Source organism: Phocoena phocoena, chromosome 2 (genome assembly GCF_963924675.1).
Source record: "Phocoena phocoena chromosome 2, mPhoPho1.1, whole genome shotgun sequence".
Taxonomy (NCBI): Eukaryota; Metazoa; Chordata; class Mammalia; order Artiodactyla; family Phocoenidae; genus Phocoena; species Phocoena phocoena.
The window spans coordinates 76555344-76577302 of NC_089220.1; the positions used below are offsets into that span (position 1 = coordinate 76555344).

The window sequence follows — 21959 nt, forward strand, 5'->3', positions numbered from 1 at the left end:
TTGTCTTAGTCCCGCTATAACAAAGTTGCACAGACTGGGTAGCTTATAAACAACAGAAATTTATTTCTCACAGTTCTGGAGACTGGTTAGTCCAAGATCAAGGCACCAGCATGGTCTTGCTCTGAGGCAGTCCTGCTTCCTGGTTCATAGATTGGCCATCTTCTCACTGAGTCTTCACATGGGGGGAAGGGTTAGAGATCTCTGTGGGGTGTCTGTTTTAAGTACACTAATCCCATTCATGATGGCTCTATCCTCATGGCCAGATCACCTCCCAAAGGCCCCACCTCCTAATACCATCACCTTTGGGAGTTAGGATTTCAACATATGAATTTTGAGGTGACATTAACATACAGACTATAGCACTAGTCAAATCAAACCCACAATGAGATACTGCTTTTCATCCACTAGGATGGCTATTTAAAACAACAAGGACAAAACAGAAAATAAGTGTTGTGGAGGATGCAGAGAAACTGGAACTTTTGTGCATTGCTAATGGGAATGTAAAATGATGCAGCTGCTAGGGAAAACCGTATTGTGCTTACTCAAAAAATTAAATGCATAATTACCATATAATCCATCAATCCTACTTCTGGGTATGTACTCAGAAGTGAAAGCAGGGACTTGAATACATATTTGTACACCCATGTTCATGGCACCACTATTCACAACAGCTAAAAGGTGGAAGCAATCCAAAAGTCCATCAACAGTTGGATTAAAAAGAAATGTATATAAATACAATGGAATATTATTCAGTCTTAAAAAGGAAGAAAATTATGACATACTACAATAAGGATGAACCTTGAGGACATTATACTACGTAAAATAAGCCAGTCACAAAAGACACATACTGTATGATTTCACTTACGTGAGCTATCTAGAGTAGTCAAATTCATAGAAACTGAAGGTAGAATGGTGGTTCCCGAGGCTTGGGCCTGGAGGAAATGGGGAATTATTTGATGGGTATAGAGTTTCAGTTTTGCATGTTCAAAAAGTTCTGGAGATTGGTTGCACAACAATGTAAATAATACACTTAACACTACTGAACTGTACACTTAAAAAGGGTTAAAATGGACTTCTCCGGCGGTGAAGTGGTTAAGAATCCGCCTGCCAATGCAGGGGACATAGGTTCGAGCCCTGGTCCGGGAAGATCCCACATGCCGTGGAGCAACTAAGCCCGTGCACCACAACTACTGAGCCTGTGCTTTAGAGTCCGTGAGCCACAACTACTGAGCCCACGTGCTACAGCTACTGAAGCCTGCGCGCCTAGAGCCCGTGCTCCGCAACAAGAGAAGCCACTGCAATGAGAAGCCCGCACACCGCAATGAAGACCCAATGTGGCTAAAAATAAGTAAATATATATTTTTAAAATGGTTAAGATTGTAACTTTTATATTATTGTATTTTACCACAATTATTTTTTAAAAAGGCAGTTAGACTCAAATCAAGGCATGAAGACTATCCAACTTTCAGGCTTATTATGCACAGATGTAAATAGAAGGCTACTGCTTTGTAAGGGCTGGCACGTGAGGCAGACAACACAGAGAAGGCACGAGGAGGACTTTGGGATGACTTGTTTGAGCCTAGAGTTCAACTACCGTTACTTCTCAGGTACTGTGACTGGTCTTGGAGCCAATCCCTTAGCCTTGGTTCCTGTGGTGCATTGAACATTCCTACACTGCAGCCACAAGCCAGTGGGAAGTGGGTCTACCAGGCCTGAAGAACCCAAAAGCACAGAGGGCAGTAAGTCATAACACCTTTATTCTAGCACTTTGGCTTCTTTTTCACTATTGTTCAAATACACTAACTAGCAGTATGTATATTTTAGCATTGACAAAACACTTTTGCTAGAACATCACCGGATGTTTAAATTTTTGCCTCTTTGCCTTTGCTTAATATCAAAGATGATTGCTTTCTCCTCATGTTTATAAGTTGTTTAGCGTATCTTCACACTTCCCTACTTTATTTTACTTATTTTTTCATAGAATTTGGTAGAAGGGATGAGAATTTAGGGTAAAACAAGAAAAGTGAAATCTTTCCACTGTAATTTATTTTTGTAGGACATTAAGGCAAGTTAGATGCCTCTTGAACTCCAAGTCCATTTCAGAAGGCTTCCATAGGGAACTTGAGAAAGCCAAACCTCGGGTCCTAGTGGATGATAGGCATTTTTAAATTGGCTCCAGTTTACTTGAGTGAAAAAGATTAGCTAATCTACTTGAAGTAAATGAGGTTTGAAAACTCAAAGGGCAAAAATCACTTAAAGTAAGTAGCAGGGTTTTTGGGGATTAGCATAGCTAAAGTTTCCCAAGCATTCAGGTAGTATTACTCTATTTTTAAAAATAAACCCACTGACTTAAATATAAGCAAAGCAGCTAAGGGTATGATCCCCATTACTTTTTAGTCACACCTTATAACCTACTATGACAGCCAAAGTGTGAAGAATAGTTTGAAAAGCACCGTGACACTGAGAGATGCTGACAAGCCGAATACTGAGACGGGGAAAAAAGATCAAAATCATCACCAAAGATGCCACTTTAAGTGATCATCAAAACTCTAGGTAAGAATGGCAACTGTTTTTTGGCTGATTCAAATTTTAAGAGTTCAAAGTAAATTCTATTATATATAATTTAGCAACTTTAGCTTTTATTTTTAAAAATAGCTTTATATTTTAATAATTTATATATTTATATTTATGATTATAAAAATATTTCAAAAAATCAGACACATAACTCTTTGAAAAAGAAAAGAAAGATTACCTGTAAAACCCAGAGTCAACCTCTGTTGGTATAATCCAACATTTATAAAAATTCCTTGTGTAGTTTTTTGAGTGTTGTCTCTGTCCCTATCCTTGCTCGCCCCCTTGTGGCCATGATATGAAGAAGCCCAGAACCACGGAGCAAAGAAGGAAGAGAGAGAAAGCAAAAATCCTGAATGATAAACTGATCACCTCTCACTTTAACAATATTTTCCATAATTAAGATAACTAGGTCTGCCTGAAATCCACATGGATCAGGACCTTTGAGGAAATAGATGGAAGACTTAAATGGTGATTGTAAATTATCCCTTCATTAAACTTTCTTGGAAGTATGGGCATTGGTAAGGGAAACTAAAAGGGATGTCCTACTCATACTTCCTATTGGCTGAACCCAACTGGAAGCACTCAGAGGGCAAAGGAACCAAGCTTTTGCAGTCCTTCAAGGTCCAGAGTTCCAGGGCACAATGCAGAGTGAAGGGTAGAAAGTGGATTTGACTGGGCAAACAGAGCAAGTCCAGTACAAAATCTTTCTAAAATATTTCATTATAATTATAGTTTCTTTCATAAGGCACGAGTCCAATAACTCTTGTATAATTTGGAGCTGAATATTTATGCAATTCCTGTGGTTTACCTGGAAAACACGAGAGATAACAGAATTTCACACCACCTGAAAACATTACTTAGGCTTCTCTCCTGCATCTAACGCCTCTGGGGAGGTATAAGCCTGGCAATTGAGGGGTCAAATCAGTGGAAACTTTTGTATTAGAATGACTATAAGGTAGGGGCAGAAAGAGAAAGGCAGAAATGGGGATACAGAGGGTTCAGTTCCTGTGTGCTGCTGGTCCTCTCCCACCATTTGCCCCACAGAAAAAGTAAACTCCCCAGCTTCTACCTGGAGTATTAAGACCAACACTGATGACCTGTTGGTCAAACTGAACATGTGCCTTAGACACCAGCAAAGCAGTGTCACCAAAAATATGTGAAAGAAAATGAGAAAAATTTGGGATGAATCTATTTCTATTTCTGTGTATTTGTTATCATTTTAGAAAAGTGAAATTTAACTTTATAATTTAGCATAGTTTTGACGGTTGGTGTTGATGGGGAGGGTTGTAGCACATGATCTTTTTTAGAGCATCCCTCATCCTTCCAAAGATTAAATGTGAAGAAGTGCCCATCTTCAGAAGACTCGGGGAAAGTACCCCTAAAGCAGCAGATGCCGACGGTCAGAAGAGAGTATGGGGTGGTCCCCGAGGGCTGCGTCACTACCCCACGCCAGGGGTTCAGAGTCCTCGGCACTTGTATCTTTTTTTAAATTTTTGGTTACTCCTCTCTGGGAGGCTAATTCTAAGTGGCAATGTCTAAGGCCAACAGAAACCCTGGTCAAGCCACTTTCCTTTCTATCATCAAGAAATTTAAGGATTGGAGCAGATGTTCTCTGAAATCTTGGCTTAGCCCTCATGATCAACATTGGCAGGTTCCCCCCACTCATCTGTTATCACGGTAAAGCATTCAAAACTGGACGAATGGTGGATTATAGATAAATAAATGCAGATAAATGTCCTCCAACTCTTTCCCTTTTCACCAGACGCAGCCCTTAGTAAACAGTTTACGTATTTTTCCAGCTATTTTTCTATGCACAGGTGGTATCTCCTTCAAACACACAAGCGGGAGCCTTTTCATCTTATACGTCTTGGGGAATCTAGAAGCTTTTTAAACGCTCTCTTCCGGACTTGTTTCTACCTAAGTCGGCGCCTCGTTTGCAAACGCTACTTAAGATCCTCGTTCCTCTCAGTTTTAATCATCTTTCACTCGCATGAGCTTCTCAACCCCCCGGCGGCCACAGCAACACACACCTCACTTTCACTTTGTGGGCGGTCCCCTTAAGCGGCACTCTTCACACCGCACTCCAACCCGGAACGCGCGGAGGTCTCCGCAACACTTCCGCCTCGCAAGTGCATTAGCTAAGACTTCTGCCCTCGGGTTTGAGCCCACAGCTGGTGCCCGAACCCGACGCGCAGGGATGACGACATCAGCCTGCGGAGACGGCGACGGCAAGAGAAGGGGAGGGTTTCCGGGGCTCCCGGCCTAACCGCCGAGAGCTGCAGTGATGGCGGCCGCTGTGTGGGGCTTCTTTTCCTTCCTTCTGCTGATGCTCTCAAGGGATGCCCAGAGCTCGGAGGTGTCTGGGGCTACCTCCGAGGGCTCAGGAGGGAGTGGGGTCAGTATCGGAGATCGCTTCAAGATTGAGGGGCGTGCGGTTGTTCCTGGTGTGAAGCCCCAGGACTGGATCTCGGCGGCCCGAGTGCTGGTAGACGGAGAGGAGCACGTCGGCTTTCTTAAGTGAGCATCCTGAGGGCAGCGCGAAAGTGGTTGGGTTGGGAGCCGGGAGGGAATTCCCCATAGTGGAGCTGAGTGTCAAGACCTGACTACGTCGCTGTCCGAGGGTAACCCTTCCGAGGCAGTCGACGCTTTCCCCTTCCCGGTCCCGTACCTCAGAAATGAGGATGGCTGGCGCTCGTCCCAGGGCCGGAGCAGTGGAGTCGGTTATCCTCAACTCCATTTTGGCCCTGAATGGGGACGACCACTCCTGGGCCCTAGGCACAGATGGACCCCTTATTTGTCTTTTGCTGAATTCTTTCTTTTGCATCTCATCTGGTTTCCCTGGAATCTGCCCCCTTTTTGCATCCGTTTCAGTCTTTTGGTAGCTTCATGTTGTGTAGAAAGATACTAAGCAAGTGGGAATTCTCAAAGCCCACAGGGCTTTTAGTGATGACACAGACTGGGAGGCTAATGTTGCTGCTTCTAAAATTAATGGGCCCTGAAGTCCCTAATCAAAGCACCTTTTTTGCCTGGAGGCGAGATTGTTCTTCTTTTTTTACACTTGAATTCATCGAGGGATTTGCGACATCACTGTTGTCATTTCTGTGAGACTCTACAGTGCTTGCTTACTCCCTTCTGTCCTTTCTAAGCTGTTAGTAGAAATAGGATTTGAGCCTCAATTAAAAGACGTGGTAGATTTATTAGCAGTCCAGTTCTGCAGCAGCCTGCTTTTCAGATGTCTAGGCACAAGTATAATGTTGTAAATCTTTCGATTGCTGCTTGGAAAGTGAAACTTTGAACTGAAAATTCATTTGGTAAAGGAAGCGTTTCTCTGGTAGGTTTGTATACCAGCAAGTGGTATCTGAAAACCAGACAATTTAAGTGTGGACATTTAATTCTAAATCTGTTTTGGAAATATTCAGAGTATCCAGGTGCCTTTGAATGAGAATTTCAACCTCAGGTTTAATAAATAGTGACAAGCTTACAATCATTTTTAAAGTGCTGTATATTATTACAAATATGGCATTAGGGCATTCTTTAAGTTTTACCCTAATAAATGAACTTTTAATAATAAAACTCATTAAGCTTTAGAAAATTAGCCATAATTAACCATTTGACCTCTTTTTTTTCTTCTGCAGTATAGTTTTTTAAAATAAACATTTGTTATTTTTATTTGAAAATAATATATATGTGATATGTCTATTGAAGAAAATGTAAACAAAGTAGAGATAACAAGCCTTAACATTTTATTGTATCTCTTTGGAATCATATGACCTACGTTTTTAATAGTAATATACAATATACAGTGCTTTGTAACCTGCTTTTTTTCATTTAATATTTTGTGAGCAGCTTCTGATACCATTTCATGTTCTTTCATTTGTATGTAGAAAGGTTAGTTGAGAATTAATATGAAGAGCTTATGGTGGCAACCTTTTTGGAAGAGGGATAGGTAATTTGTCTTGTACCTGTTTTGCATAAGTAACATGCAATTTTGACCATGTTTATGCTTATTGGAGGTGGCTTGGGACTTGGCTAAATGGAGATCAGGGGAGTTTCAACTGAGGACTCCCATGCCACTTCTTGCTCTCATCACTGTGTATGTAAACCATAATTTATTTATCTAGTCCTCTGTTTGGGGGCACTTAGGTAGTTTTCAGTTTTTTGAAATTATGTGCTATGCATTATGTACTATACGTAAGATTACGTACTATAATTTTTTGAACTTTTCCTTATGGAAAATTACAGACATACACTAAAATAAACAGAATAGCTTAGGAACCCATCACAATTTACTGTTTGATTTTATATCTCCTCTGCACCTCATTAATTTCTTTCTGGAATATTTAAATATGATGATCTTAAACATAATATAATTTCACTTGTAAAAACACTACTATGTATCTCTGAAAGATAAGGACTTAAAAAAAAAACCCACAGTACCGTTATGGATTTGACAAAAGAAATGATAATGCCATAATATCATCTAATACCCAGTCCATTTTTATGTTTTCCCACTTATCTCAGAAATAGTTTTATGTGATTGTTCTTTCAAATCAGGGTCCAACAAGGTCATTGTATTGTAGAGTACATTTTAAAAGCCAAGTTTTAAAATTTCATTATACAATGTCTATGTTATCTTTTAAAGCAAAATATTTACCTTAGGAGGAAAAATATATTTGCTTTTTCTTTACGCCATTAGTTCTGCTATTATTTGTGTTGTGCTGGAATTAATTCTCTTTTTTCTGGACCTAGGAAAATGTTTTGAAATTCATTTAGTTAGGATCCCATCAAGAAACTGAATAATTAGAATAATTCAAGGAAAGTTTAATGAAAGGATTAACCAGGGTAGTCATGGTGTAGGGAAACAACCAGATTATGCAGTACTCCAGAGTTTACAACCTCAAGGCTATTGTCACCTCTAAGCCTGAAGGGAGGCGGGGAAGTAAAGGTTACTGGAACCTAGAAAAGAGGAAAGAACTGCCTTGAAAAGAGCTGTGTCCCTTGCCAAAACCAGTTAGGGGCCTCTCACGGAGAGAGCTGGGGGGGAAAAGTATACTAAGCTCATTTTCTTCCCTTCCTGCTGTGGGGAGAGACGGGTGGAGAATGATCTGAAGGGCAAATAGAAGACATCCAGCTCAGGAAGAAGTTAACTTGATGTTTGCACTTCGATTCTGTTTCAGCTCAGTGTGTACTTTGAAGTAGTAAGGAACTTTTTCGTCTTACTTTTTAGTAAACATTGTGGATGTGACAGAATCAGCTATTCCTTTAACTGTGAAAGAGCCTAATGATTTAAGGAGCATTATTTTAACATTATTGTGAGACTGGCAGTTCTCTGATAAAGTCAATCCCTTTAGAACCATTTGTTCTCCTGAAACAGAAACTTCTTTTTCCTCGGAATGGCAGTTTCTCATTAGCAAAACAAAACAAATTAATTTTGGTCTGTGAACATGAAATTATCAGTTCTTGATGGGGTGGTTTTCTAAGTCTAGAAGTTTAGAAGAAAGCAGTAAGGAAAAGGTGGATGGTTTTAACTACATAAACATTTAAAATTTCTACATACCCAAAAAGAAGTAACCAAGGTAGATGGGAACTATTTGTAACAAGTGGAACAAACAGTACTTAATTACCTTTTCCGTAAAAAAGAAAAAAAGGAAAGAAAACAAAATGCAAATTAAAACTAGGAAAAAAGGCCATTTTTAATTAAGAAATTGTTGGAGGGGATCTGCAAAATTGGACCCCTAAACTTGTAGGAATGACATATATTATTCATTCCCTTGAATAAAGACATGGCTTTAGAATTGGACCTGTGCTCCTGTCACCTGTCATCTCTATTTCACAGAAGGAATAGAAGTACTTTCTATGTCTCTGTGGAATGGTCTGGGGCGTTTTCAGAACTCGTGCAGTGTTAATTATGGAAGCTGAAATGTGGGACAACTCTTGCCAGTTTGGGGTTTTTTTTTGCTAATTACTCTGACTGTCATTTTGGGAGGTGTTGGTTTGGGAGTTAACAGATGGTTTAAAACATAAGAAAAGAATAAGCTATTGATCAGAAGTGACTAAATATGATAATTTCATTGTTCCAGGACAGATGGGAGTTTTGTGGTTCATGATATACCTTCTGGATCTTATGTAGTGGAAGTTATTTCTCCAGCTTACAGGTTTGATCCTGTCCGAGTAGATATCACTTCAAAAGGCAAAATGAGGTGAGGACAACTGATTTAATTTTTACCAAAGGCTAGGCTACTGAATACCTCATTATATATATTCCTTTTAGAATTTATAGTTAAGGTTGGAAAGTTTCCTATTTAAACTACAGGTATTCCTTAAAATATTTAAAACATCCTTATATTGTTCTAATCTGAGCATTGATAATATTGTACAGTTGAACTTTCTCCTGCTCTGGCTTAATATTTATTTTAAAGCTCCTAATACGATTATATAGAGAAGAGGTAAGGTTACTTACTATAGGAGCAAAAGCACTGTGAAAGTTTTAATTGAAATGTGATTATTAAAGTTGGAAGTAATTTAAGTTTTCTAAGTTGAAAATACTCGTCATTGGGATATTTTGATGATACCTCTTAGTATCTATTTGATAGTATGTTGATCTAGAAATTTCTATAGTTTTTCCTGTCTGGAACATTTAGTGTGCAATGGAAATTTAGTATTTCTTTGGAAAACGGTAGATTACATCATGGAGTTTACTTCAAAGTGAGGATCATAATAAAAAAAAGAAAAGTACAGTATTAGAGGCTGGAAGACTAGGGAAAAGTTGCAGAAGTTCTAAGTAGATGAACACATGCTTTGAAGTCGAGGTGAAAAGAATTTTGGACTAATTCAGGCTCTGATCCTGCAATACCACAAACCCATGTGAAGTTAGAATCAGTTGTGTAGATGTCCACAGTGTTCAGATTCAGCCTTATGCTCTTATAACCCCAGTTTATTTATTTGTTATTAGTCTCATGCCAATAGTGCTCTCTTTAGTCTAATCTGACCAGGAAGTATAGGAAGCAGTTTTCTTGCTTGCTTTATTGAGGTGTAATTGACAAATACCAAACAATTTTAAATGGTAATATCTCTTCTTTGTTTGAGCTATCACAGAATTACTTCATGTTGCAGTAATAAAAAAGAAGTCATGCAAAGGCAAAAATAATTTGGGGGTTAGAGGAGCTGTATTTTACTACTGACCTTTTCGTTATGTGCCTAGCATATTTAGGTTGATTTGTAGAGACCCCGAATTGAGCTGACATAGAGAGATGTTCGGTTAGTACTGTAATATTTATATTTGAGTTAGTGTTTACTCCTAAAATGCTTTCCCTTTTACTTTGTCTTTTTTTGGTCATTGAAAGTTTTTAAAATGTAATGTGTAAATATGCTATAATTAAAATAGTGAGTCATATATTGAGCTGCGTCATCCTTTAATATCAGCTGCATATTAGTCCAGTGAAGTCAGCTCCTGTTGACAGTTTTCTTTTTCCTCTTTTAGGATATGTAGTGAACAGAGATGGTTATTCTGTGGTAATTTAAATTCTTGGTATTATTACGAAACCAATACTGTGATGCTACTAAAAACACGTTCTTTAGAAACAAACTACTTTCCCCTCTATTTTTGAAATTAAATTGTCTTAGAATATTCTGCTTTGTCCAAATGCTAATATTTCTTGCTATTGGCTCTTGAGAGCAAGGTGGAGCATGAATTAAAGGTAATACCTTGCAAATATGTTTATAAATATTTTTGATGTAATAAATGGGTTGTTTCAAAGTAACTGAACCACATTAGCTATTGACTTTCTCATGTCTTTTTAGAGGCATAAGAGTTTTTAAAAATATATGTATAAAACTCTAGTATGTTAAAATCTAAACTGTAAAGGACTTATCATGACTTTTTATGTATTTTAGAATTGCAAGCTTGGAGATGGGGGTGGTTTGTAGATTTACCATATGAACTTTATATAGGTTTAAAAGTGTTTTAAAAATACCGAAAATACTGGGAGTTCCTTGGGGTACAGTGGTTAGGACTCTGCACTTTCATTGCTGTGGGCCCGGGTTCAGTCCCTGGTTGGGGAACTAAGATCCCACAAGCCGCGTGGCCTGGCCCCAAAAAACAAAACAAAACAAAACTGAATACTGGAGGGAATGAAAGTTGTTAAAGGGGGATACTTGTCGATTAAAAACTATAATTTATTTATTTTTATTCTTTTTACTTTGAATTTTGAATAAAGTAAGCAATTCGAAATATTTTTCTAAATATAAAGTTTTATTTGCTTTTTCACTTTGGGTAAAGAGTACTTCCTGCTTTAGTATTTAAGGACTGGTTGCAGCAGTTGGATTCATGTTCTCAGATCCATTCCTGATGATTGGATGCCTGAAGCATAGGTAAAAAAAACAAGGCCGTTATCATTTTAATAATTGGGGAGGACAGAGTAGAGAACAAAGAGGATTCCATATAAGATACTAATATTCTTGACCAATATTTTGTATTCTTGACCAATATTTTGCATAAGTTAGTTTCAAATATATGTGAGACTTATATTTCTGACATTTTGTCAGAATGAAAATTTTAGAAATGCTGGGTAAAGCATGATAAACATTTCCTTTTAAATGTATAGCTCCCAAAAAAGTAAGGGAAATCCTCAGAGGATAAACTGTAAACTACTTTCCTACCTGGGGGTTTTGTTATTCTCTCACCAAAAGCCTTAGATTTTATTAGCAGTGTGTAGGTGGGAGGCAAGCCTTGGGTATGCTTGGAGTCAGAATTGGATCTAAGACTTGGTTCCCCCTTTGACCCTTGGCCTGAAATCCAAAAGATCAGATTCCCTGGCTTTTGGAGGGAAAAATCTATCCTGAAAATTGATAGTCACACCCTCATTGAAATTTGCATATGAATTTGTTCTTGCATGATCCAGAAACTTCCAATCTGAACAATTAATAAGATGGCCCCTGGTCATAATCCCCCACTCCTGGCAGAGACAAATGCATAACTCTATGTCCAGTCCCATGCAAAAATAAAGTCTACTTAACTTATAAAATACCCAAGAAAACAAAGTACGTGGAGTCAGCAGATGAATCAGACCTCTGAGAACTCTAGTTAGTAGGCTTTTGGATATAGACTGTAAAATTGTTTAAAGTATATTTAAAATGCTTTAAACAAATAAAAGAAATGCTTTTACCATAATACCAAAATAAGCCATAGATATTTGAAAAAAGAATAAAATTGAACTTTTACACTCAGTATATGCTTTGGAATACAAAACTCAGTGGATGTGCTAAGGAACTGAACAGAGGTTTGATGAGCTGGAAGACAGATCAGAAAAATTAACCAGAAAGCAATACAGGTGAGAGAAAGGACACTGTGAAAGTGAGAATTTAGCAAGATGTGGAGTACAGAATGAAAAGGTCTAACATGTGTCTAATAGAAGTTCCAGAAGGAAATGATAGAAAAAATAGGGGAGGCAATTTTCGAAAAGTAAACTGGAATATGTCTGAACATGGGTGATTAAAATTACTGGCATGTCTGGTAAAAATGTAATGTTACCTATGGCACTGTTGCAGGACTTTCTTAAATCATTAAGTTTTTCTTGCAAAATACCCTTTAAAATTAGGTGTACTCAACAATGCATGTTTCAGACAATCAAAATAATTCCAGCATTTTTGTATATTTATAACAAAATAAATTTATTATTAAATAGAATCAAAGAGCTTTAGAGCTAGAAGAATTCCAGGAGAACTTCTGATATAACCAGAAAAGTTAAGAACTTAAGACCACAGGCCTAGGTAATAACAGAGCTATAGCTAGAAACTAGGTCTCTTGATTCCAAATCTAGTGTTCTCCCTCTACATTTTGCTAAGTATTTTAGACATACAGATAAAGCTACTTTGATCAGATTTTCAAGATCAAAAGTTTAGATGCCAAAGCATTTTGGAAAAAGCTAAAGGTAATTATAAGGCATTGCTAATATATTATAAGCATTTCTTTTAACTAGTAATGCTTTTAATAGGATTACTGATGCTTTTTTCACGTTGCTTTATCAGAGCGAGATATGTGAATTACATCAAAACATCAGAAGTGGTCAGACTGCCCTATCCTCTCCAAATGAAATCTTCAGGCCCACCTTCTTACTTTATTAAAAGGGAATCTTGGGGCTGGACAGACTTTCTGATGAACCCAATGGTATGTATCAGGCTACAATAAAGTATCTTTACTAATCTGTAATTTGCTTCCAGGCAGTTGAAAAATTCTAACCCCTGTGAAAGGAAAGCTAGAGTCAGATTGTTAGATCAAAGGATTACTGTGAACAGTTCATGAATTTCATGAAAATAGTAGCTTTGGGAATACATAATGAAAAAGATAGTAGTGAGAATGGCACAGTAGATTTGACATTGAAATGTGCAGCAGAAATTAGATAAGTACTTAGGTTTAAAATTAAAATAGAGTAAGAGTATGTGGTAGGTCACACATGGAGCTAGCTATCTCATCCTTCATACCACCTGAATGTTAGTCCATTGATGAGTGTGCCATCATTTAATACATTTCCCCTCTTGATGGCACAAGTAAGGTTTTTACAAAGTCTTTTTTTTTTAAAGTCTTATGAGCAGAGAAGTTATTCTGTAGTAATTTAAGTAATTGGTATTTTCATGAAACGATTTTATGGTATCCACTAATATAAAATACTAATAGCATATTTAGAAACAGCTTGGCGTTTTTTTCTTTGCTGTTTTTGAAAGTTGAATTATTACCTTAGAATTATCTAAACGTTGATCATATTTCTTGCTGATAGCTATTTAGAACACAAATAGGGATGTTTCAGGCTGTACATCCTTTGAGGGGAATAAATTAGTACCTGGAATCTGCAGTTAGGCATAAAGAGGCAGGAGGGTAGAGTGGATGGGTGAAGTTAGCGATGAGACTCCAAAGCTAATTGAGAAATACCTTCCATGTTCTCATTTCTGAAATTCCATGGGAACATATGCAGTGGTAGAAGCTCCTAGGTCATTTTTTAAAACTTGTCTGCTATAGTAGTTGCCTAGTGGTATATTGTACATTAGAGGGGGGATGTGGTGTTTTCTCCAAGAACCACAAGTCATCTGGAAAGACTTGTGGATCCAACTGGCCATCAGGATCACCAATCTCAATGCCAGACTGCAGACTGAAGAAAGTGAATGAATAGTTCAGTTTGCAAACTATTTGTGTTAGATAAAACTCTAAACTCTGCAAAATGGTAGGTAGCACAGATGTGAAGCAAGGTGTCTATATAAAGTCCACACACTTATAGGTAAGACTCTTACATTACAACAGTCAGATACTGAGGAGCACCTTGCTGTCACCAGGGCTCGTTCAGTAGAATTGAAGTGGTGGCTGCTAGTTTTATTCTGTTTACAACATTTAATTCCATCATTGGTTGTTAAGTGCAGATTTTGTTCTACAGTTAAGTAGGAAAAACATTTTCTGAATTTTTTCTTTCACAGGTTATGATGATGGTTCTTCCATTATTGATATTTGTGCTTCTGCCCAAAGTGGTCAACACAAGTGATCCTGACATGAGGCGGGTAAGATGACTGAACCATGTTCTGATGCCTGGTCTGTCCGCTGTGGCTGAATGGCTTGGGTTTGTTCAGCTTTATCCTGATTACCAAGCCAAATTCATCTACAGGTTGTGTTGATACAGTATTATGTTCCTGGCATTTAATTAATTGTTTCCACTGGACCAGATAAATTCAGTTGGTTCTGCCTGATAAAAGCCTGGGTCTCTTCATATAGTTAAAACATTCTGCTTAGTACTTGCCTCTTTGCACCTCGCTTGTTTAATAGTTGAAAAGCATAATAATTCTGGTATACCTAATCCAAATATTTCGCAAAATGGTAGCTTCTTATAATCTATCTTTACTTTACAAAACTCTTCAGAGTACACATTTAGTTTATGTGTTCAGACACACAGAAAAAAATTCGGATAGACCAAGGGAGAAAAATAGAATAGTGGTTTTCAAACTCTCTACCACAAGATCATACTGTTTGGCAAAGGGGAGAGGAGTTGCCAAGTAAGATGCTTCAAATTTTTAGTGCCACCACTTTGTCTCTTTTAAATATTTGCTTCCGTATAAAATCTTCAGAATTAAAAAAAAAAAAATTATGTATTCTTCCACCCAAAAACCATCAACAAATATCTCTTGAATTCCAGGTTTTTCTGTTGTATTTAATATATATGTATTTACACTTTATTCATCACTGAATAAACATTTATTAATCAATTTTTAGGTTCTGGATACAGGGGACACAAAAATGGATTATATGTCATCCCTGTTGTCAACAAGCTCATAGTCCAGTTAAATGTAGGAAGTAGAATGGATTTATAAAGCACTCTTCTTGCCATCAGAGGATTGTGTGTGTATGTGCGCATGTGTGGGTTTAAATGGAAAAATAAGATATACATAAATAAAAAATGTTTGCTGAGGTACTAGGTGATTAAGTTCTGTAGAAGGTAAAACACTTATCCCAAGCTGGAATGGCAGAAAAAGCTTCATGAAAAAAGAAAACTTTTATGATGTTTCAAAATGTTTTATTGTTAAATTTTGGCATCTTTGCCTCAGTGTTGGTCAGAAAGTGTACATCCTATATCCTTGTATCTGTTAAGGCAGTTAACTCTCTGTGGTATCAAGAGAAAGAAACATTAGAAGTCACATTGGATTAAAAATTCATTTCTTGCAAAATGCTTTGCATATAGTAAGCAGTGTAAAAACTTGTTCATTCAAGAGCTTCAGATTTGAACAGGTTCAAAAATAGAGTTGATGATATATTTTTGCGGGGACTCAAGACCTGTTATATTTAAAATAAACATTTAATTCTTGATTACTAGGGCATGTTAACATAATGTTTCTTTCCTGGCTATATTTGTAAAGGTGCTTTCTCCCTGAAAACTCATGTATATATTCTACATTTGGGGAGAAAGCCCAAGCTAATAATTGAACAAAAAATTCAATTTTAAATAATAGATAATAGAGTATTTGCTATTTTTTTTCATGTCCGAACTAATACAATTTTAAGTTCACTTTTGGAATGTCACATATAATTCAAATGAAGCAGACATTACATTAATATTGTCAAAAATGGAACAGTACTTTATAGATTGTTGGCTCAGTAAGGGGGAGGACAAGAACCTCAAAATAAAAGTGCCATGTCCTTAGGTCCTGCCAGTGACTGTTTGTAACATTTTAACATTGGTGTTGCTTGCTTTAGATGCTGTAACTGAGGTCACACAAGTCATACAGTATTCATAGATTTACTACTAAGGCCCTTAAGGATCAAGTCTTGGAAATGCTACAGTTACCTTCCAGACTTTTCTGATACCTTGATACACGGTTAAAGAGTGATGTTCCGGTTATATGCATCTAGAAAAAGCATGAGTTTAAGAAAACACTTGTTAAAACAATAAGAAAGCATTCTGATCAGAAAACAAAATAAGGTGGCAGGAATATGATCACATATGTCCATTATCCGAGAAAATGCCCTTTATAAAAACATAAGCCGAATCAAACCCCAGGCAGCACTTAACGGACATTTACTAAGGATTGAAATGCTTAGTGATATAAAGGAGGCGTGAAACATGCTTTCTGAAATGCTATTGGGTATGACATTACATCATTGCTCAGAACCAGTACCTTTTACCTGTTCTGTTTCTCTCCTTCCTTAAGGGAAGTGTTAGTTGTTAAATGACGTGTGCCTTTCATATCATTGTGCTTTGTCTTCCCACAGGAGATGGAGCAGTCAATGAATATGCTGAATTCCAATCATGAATTGCCTGATGTTTCTGAGTTCATGACAAGACTCTTCTCTTCAAAATCATCTGGCAAATCTAGCAGTGGCAGCAGTAAAACAGGCAAAAGTGGGGCTGGCAAAAGGAGGTAGTCAGGCAAGTCAGAGATGGCATTTGCACAAGCATGGCAACACTGGGTGACATCCAAGTCTTGAGGGAGAACCGTGTGAAGCAACTACTGTAAACTTGAGTCATCCTTAAAGTTGATCTCTTATAACTGTTGTATGTGATAACTCTTCAGCACATGTTTTGTATTTGGTACACAAGAAAACCCAGCTTTCATCCTTTGTCTGTATGAGGTCAATATTGATGTCACTGAATTAATTACAGTGTCCTATAGAAAATGACATTAATAAATTATATGAAGTACCTATACATTATGTATATTAAAATAAGTCTTAATCCAGAGATAAAATTATCTTGTCATTTTTTTTCCACTTAATGTTTCCTTTATTTCTTTTTTTTTTTAATATCTTTATTGGGGTATAATTGCTTTACAATGGTGTGTTAGTTTCTGCTTTATAACAAAGTGAATCAGCCATACATATACATATACATATGTTCCCATATCTCTTCCCTCTTGCGTCTACCTCCCTCCCACCCTCCCTATCCCACTGTTTCCTTTATTTCTGACAATTTTCTTCTATCTTTCATTATCTAGGCTTGAAATTGATTTTTCCTGTTTAAAAAGAAGTGGTTGATATTTTTAGAGCAGCATGCACCGTGGGATTTTGTGTAACTAGACCTTTCAAAATTCTTAGTCCTGCCCTGCCATTTAAGATTCCCTGATATTTGAAGTAGAACCACATGTTCCTGATGTAGTTTTAATTTTTATTATTACAGTTAGTTTCAGAGTGTGGATATATGAATTAGGATAGGTGTTACCAATTTTTAAATTCTGGTTACCATCTCTGGTTTCATTTTACAATTATTGAATATCAGCTATATGCTGTGATTCAAGGTAAGATACAGAGATGGATAGTATCCAGTGCCTGTCCTCCGTAGAGCTTATTATGTAGGGAGGAAGCACAAATAGTAACAGGGAGTGAATGGCCAGCGGAAAGAAGTGCAGCAGTAGGAGAGCCTTGTAGAGTCTGAGGATGGAAAATCAACCTTAGAGCTCCATATTGTAATGTTGGTAGTATAGCAGAGGTAGCTTATAAATCCCCTCATCTTCCCCACTATTGATTCTCAGAGGTGTTGGAATATCCAATCAGGATATCTCAAATATCAGGAGTGTCTCAAAACCTTTTTATTTCAGTAAGTTGCACCTTTTCTTTTGGATTTTGTTGGGTTTTTTTTTTAGCAATCTCTTAAATATTTATTTATTTATTGGCTGTGTTGTGTCTTCGTTGCTGCACGCAGGCTTTCTCTAGTTGCCGCGAGCGGGGGCTACTCTTCATTGTGGTGCGCGGGTTTCTCATTGCGGTGGCTTCTCTTGTTGCGGAGCACGGGCTCTAGGTGTGCAGGCTTCAGTAGTTGTGGCTTGTGGGCTCTAGAGCACAGGCTCAGTAGTTGTGGCGCACGGACTTAGTTGCTCCGCAGCATGTGGGATCTTCCCGGCCCAGGGCTCGAACCAGGGAAGCCCTGGATTGTTTTAATTAAAGAACTCTGAGGCTGCAGTATTGCTTCTATTAGGGCTCCTATCCTCTCCTATGTTAGAGAACTCCCCTGTTGCTTTCTTAGGGTTATTAAATAAGCAAAAACAACAACAACAACAAAAGATTGGTTCCAAACTCTTATTTTCCCTTTTATTATCCTATTATAGGTGCCATTTTTCATTTTGAAATCAGGTACATGAGTTTTCTTTTAAAGAAATGAGTTCAAAAAAAAAAAAAAATCAAAGGGAATTCGGGACTTCCCTGGTGGCACAGTGGTTAAGAATCTGCCTGCCAATGCAGGTGACACCAGTTCGATCCCTGGTCCGGGAAGATCCCACATGCCGTGGAGCAGCTAAGGCCATGCGCCACAACTAATGAACCTGTGCTCTAGAGCCCATGCGCCACAACTACTGAAGCCTGTGTGCCTAGAGCCCGTGCTCTGCAACAAGAGAAGCCACCGCAATGAGAAGCCTGCACACTGCAACAAAGAGTAGCCCCCTCTTGCCACAACTAGAGATAGCCCACGCACAGCAACGAAGACTGAACGCAGCCAAAAATAAATATTTTTTTAAAAAAGGGAATTCACTTGCGGTCCAGTGGTTAGTACTCTGGGCTTCCACTTCAGGGGGCACAGGTTCAATCCCTGGTGGGGGACCTACAATCTACAATCCTGCATGCTGCGTGGCGCTGCCAAAAAAGATAAAAGAAATAAGTTCCAATGCAGGACGTTTTAAAAGCTGTATCTCTGATTATATTACATACACTAAAGTTACCACACTGGTTAAGCTATGAATGAATAAGGTGGGTAAACTGGTTAATGGTTAGAATCTTTTAAAATAGTTATTTACTGAAAATAACTAAAATATTAGAACACAGATTGCATGAAAGTTGGAATTCAGAGCAGCCAGAGTCATAGTTGTACAACCAGAAATCATATTCAAAATTTCAAAATTTGGGTTGTCAAAATTCGCACATGGAATACCTAATAAACTAGAAATTAGAAAGCACTTCCAAGGAAATTACCATTTCATTTGCTAATTAAAAAACTGTCGTTATTTTATGTAGATTTTAACACTCTGAATATAATATAAACATATGTTTATACCTTATTACAGAATGTTATTACATCAATTGTATATGAAAATCTTTGCACAGCTCCTTCATCAAATGCTTAGTGTATTTTCAGGTGCAGAATAGATTGTATATTATTAGACAATTTGGAGTTGAGTGCAAACAGCCCGTTTAGTTGCTAACTTGCTTTGTGAATTTGGGCAAGTCACATTCCCTCTTTGGACCATGTCTTGTCTTGTTCATTGTTTTATTTCCAGCATTGAGCATGTAGGCACATAATAAATGTTTGTTGAATGAATAAACGGGCCTCAAGTTTCATCATCTATAAGTTGAGGGATTTGGATTAGACCTGTAAATTCCTTTTCAGATCCAAAATTCCAGTATAATTTTAACCCAATACTATTACTTCCTACCCTTGAGAACCGTATGATTGGTGCCAACTTTTTTAACTTCCTTGGGTTCTTTCTGCTGTTCCTCTCTCGGAGACAAAGTGTTTTGCTCTTCCTTAGGGTATTTCTTAGATTCAGTTTACATGTATCTCCTTTTAAATGTAAGCTTTGTGGTTAAAATTTTTTCAGTTCTGCTAAATTAAACCTGAGTAGTAACTTTGTGCAAAACAGATCTTTGTGGCCCATTCTTGCCAGGAAGCCCTGAGTGCTTGGAAGCCCTATGGATGGATCCATAGTTCCCAAGTTTCCAAGCATTTTTTTAGGAGTCAAAACCTCAGGACTCATCTCGAGTCTGGTTAACATTTTGAAAAAAATGGGCATTTTACCTAACATGCCCAGAGTAGTGAAGTCTGTTATTTTTTTTCTTATGTTTCCTCTGACAAGAGAGAGGAAGCAACCATTCAGCATACTTTTCAGTAGCTGGAAGAGTTTCAAGGTCCTGATGAGGTCAATGATAAGACCTTTTTCATTTAAGTAGTTACTCAAACTTTCAGGAAGTTTGGGGTTTTTTTTAGTGTTCAACTAAAAATCTATTGAAAATATTTTTATTAAATATCCTAAAGAAAAAACTAAAACAACTATTTTCGTTTTTTAGAATTGCCTTCTAGGTCACATATAGTCATATTTTTGCATGGTTACAATCAGTTCTTTAAAAATTGGGCAAAAAGTTCACCTTTTAGGATGGTTTACATATGCATTTTGTATTTTAACCCAACAGAAATTCTGCTAAGCACTAACCTTAGGGAACACAATAGAAGCTAGCGACCCAGTCCTTTAGTGTTGTTCAAAGAGTATGTTGAGGCAGGACCTAGTTGTGCTCTCCTTTTAGCACTTTAGGTGTGATTATTGTCACAGTCAATTATTTTTTAATTTGAAAAGTATATGAGAATATCCAATTGGTACAAATGTTTATAATTATTTAGGAGAACTTGAGGGTAGGTTTTGCAAAATTCAGATGTTGCCTATAAATTATGAACATTGTTTTAATATTCCTGAAAAAAAGATGATGAAATACTAAAATAGCTATTTTAGATAAAAATCCCCCCTCCCGCAAATAGCACCATGTATTAGCTTATCTCCTTTCCCACAGTAACACAGCTTCATCATGGGAGCATAGGGAATTTAAGCTTTTCACAGCGGCTGCAGTCTGATAGCATTGAGCCAGCCTGGGCAAACCTGAGAAGAGGGAGGAGTAAATTAATAATGTCAAGTGGTAAACAGGAGGAATGGGTAGAGCCGTAAAAACTATCTGGCCACAGCATTTCCAATAGAAAACTTTGACAAGGCATTTAATTCCACTAAAATTTAATGAACTAGTAATGACTGAAGATTTATGTCTGTACCTCCTTAGTAAACAAAAATTTCCATATACATATGGAAAATATGTATATATAAAGTATTCCCACTCGAAGTAATCCTGCTCCTACTACATATATTTGGATATTTTTAAGCATATTTCTAAATAACTGTAGTAAAAAAATTAGAAAAGCTTCAGAATTAAGTGATCATGAAAATTTGGCATGAAGATTAAGAAACGGAATCATTCTAAAAGTTTTATGAGGTGATTCATAAGGGACCATGAGAAGATATGTAAGAAAAGCTTCCTTGCAATCATTGCTGTCATGGTATCTTGTGCATTATACACAAGAAAGAAAAATTTCATTTTGCACTTGTCTCTTCACAGGCCTGGATGGACCTGCCTTCCCATCCACAGCTGGTTGGACTGAGGGTGGGACTTGAGCCGGTCAGTTGGGTGGTACTGTATCAGAGAAGGCGGTATGTTGATCCTGAGCCACAGGTAAGCAGAATCAACAGTCTAAGGAATCTGGCCCACAAGGAGAGTATGGTAGAGATTGGTGGAGCAAGTAGCTGCTGGACAACCTTTCAAGTCCATGGAGGTTCAGCTGCAATTCGTGCAGGGATTCAGTGAAAGCCTCTTGAATCCCTTCCCCCACCATCTCCAGCCTAGCCCCTTACTTATCATTTATCCTGATTTGGAGAGTACTGTGTTCAGTTTTAGCCTCTATAATAAGATATGTAGAGCAGGTCTAGAGAAAAGCTGCCAGCGATTAACATTCATACTTTTCTATACAAATGATTCTACTGACCTCATGACTATATTAACTAGATATACTTTAAGAAGGATTAAAGTGGCTGTAATTTTTAGTTTGGTAAAGAGAACGCTGAGGGGATTTTTCAAAGGCTTGATAATCCCTTTAAAGCAAATTCTGATGAGCTGTGTACCACTCTGAAGTCTGAGAAAGGAAATGGACTTAAATACAGCAGAAGGAATTAGTTTCTTGTGAAGAGGAATTTCTTGGCATAGTAAACAAAATTGTGAGGTGCCAGTGACCGTGAGATTTACTTTTCTTGGCGTTGTTAAAAAATTGGGCAGAAGTCACCTCTTAGGAGGTTTATATATGCACCTACCTGATGGTCTCTCAAATTTCTTTCTATCCCCA

General features: G+C 37.5%; 1 protein-coding gene across 1 annotated transcript; it reads left to right on the forward strand.

Moving 5' to 3' along the window:
• The first annotated feature begins 4772 nt into the window (after positions 1-4772).
• Positions 4773-16784, forward strand: EMC7 (ER membrane protein complex subunit 7). Its single transcript, XM_065872073.1, has 5 exons — positions 4773-5091; positions 8655-8774; positions 12601-12739; positions 14035-14115; positions 16316-16784. The coding sequence occupies exons 1-5, from the start codon at positions 4859-4861 to the stop codon at positions 16466-16468; spliced, it is 726 nt and encodes a 241-aa protein (XP_065728145.1). The 5' UTR covers positions 4773-4858; the 3' UTR covers positions 16469-16784.
• Positions 16785-21959: the final 5175 nt, after the last annotated feature.

Coding starts and splice junctions, on each gene's coding strand:
- EMC7 (XM_065872073.1), top strand. CDS start 4,859: ATGGCGGCCGCTGTGTGGGGCTTCTTTTCCTTCCTTCTGCTGATGCTC. Junction 5,092..8,654: donor GAGCACGTCGGCTTTCTTAA/GTGAGCATCCTG, acceptor TCATTGTTCCAG/GACAGATGGGAGTTTTGTGG. Junction 14,116..16,315: donor GTGATCCTGACATGAGGCGG/GTAAGATGACTG, acceptor GTCTTCCCACAG/GAGATGGAGCAGTCAATGAA.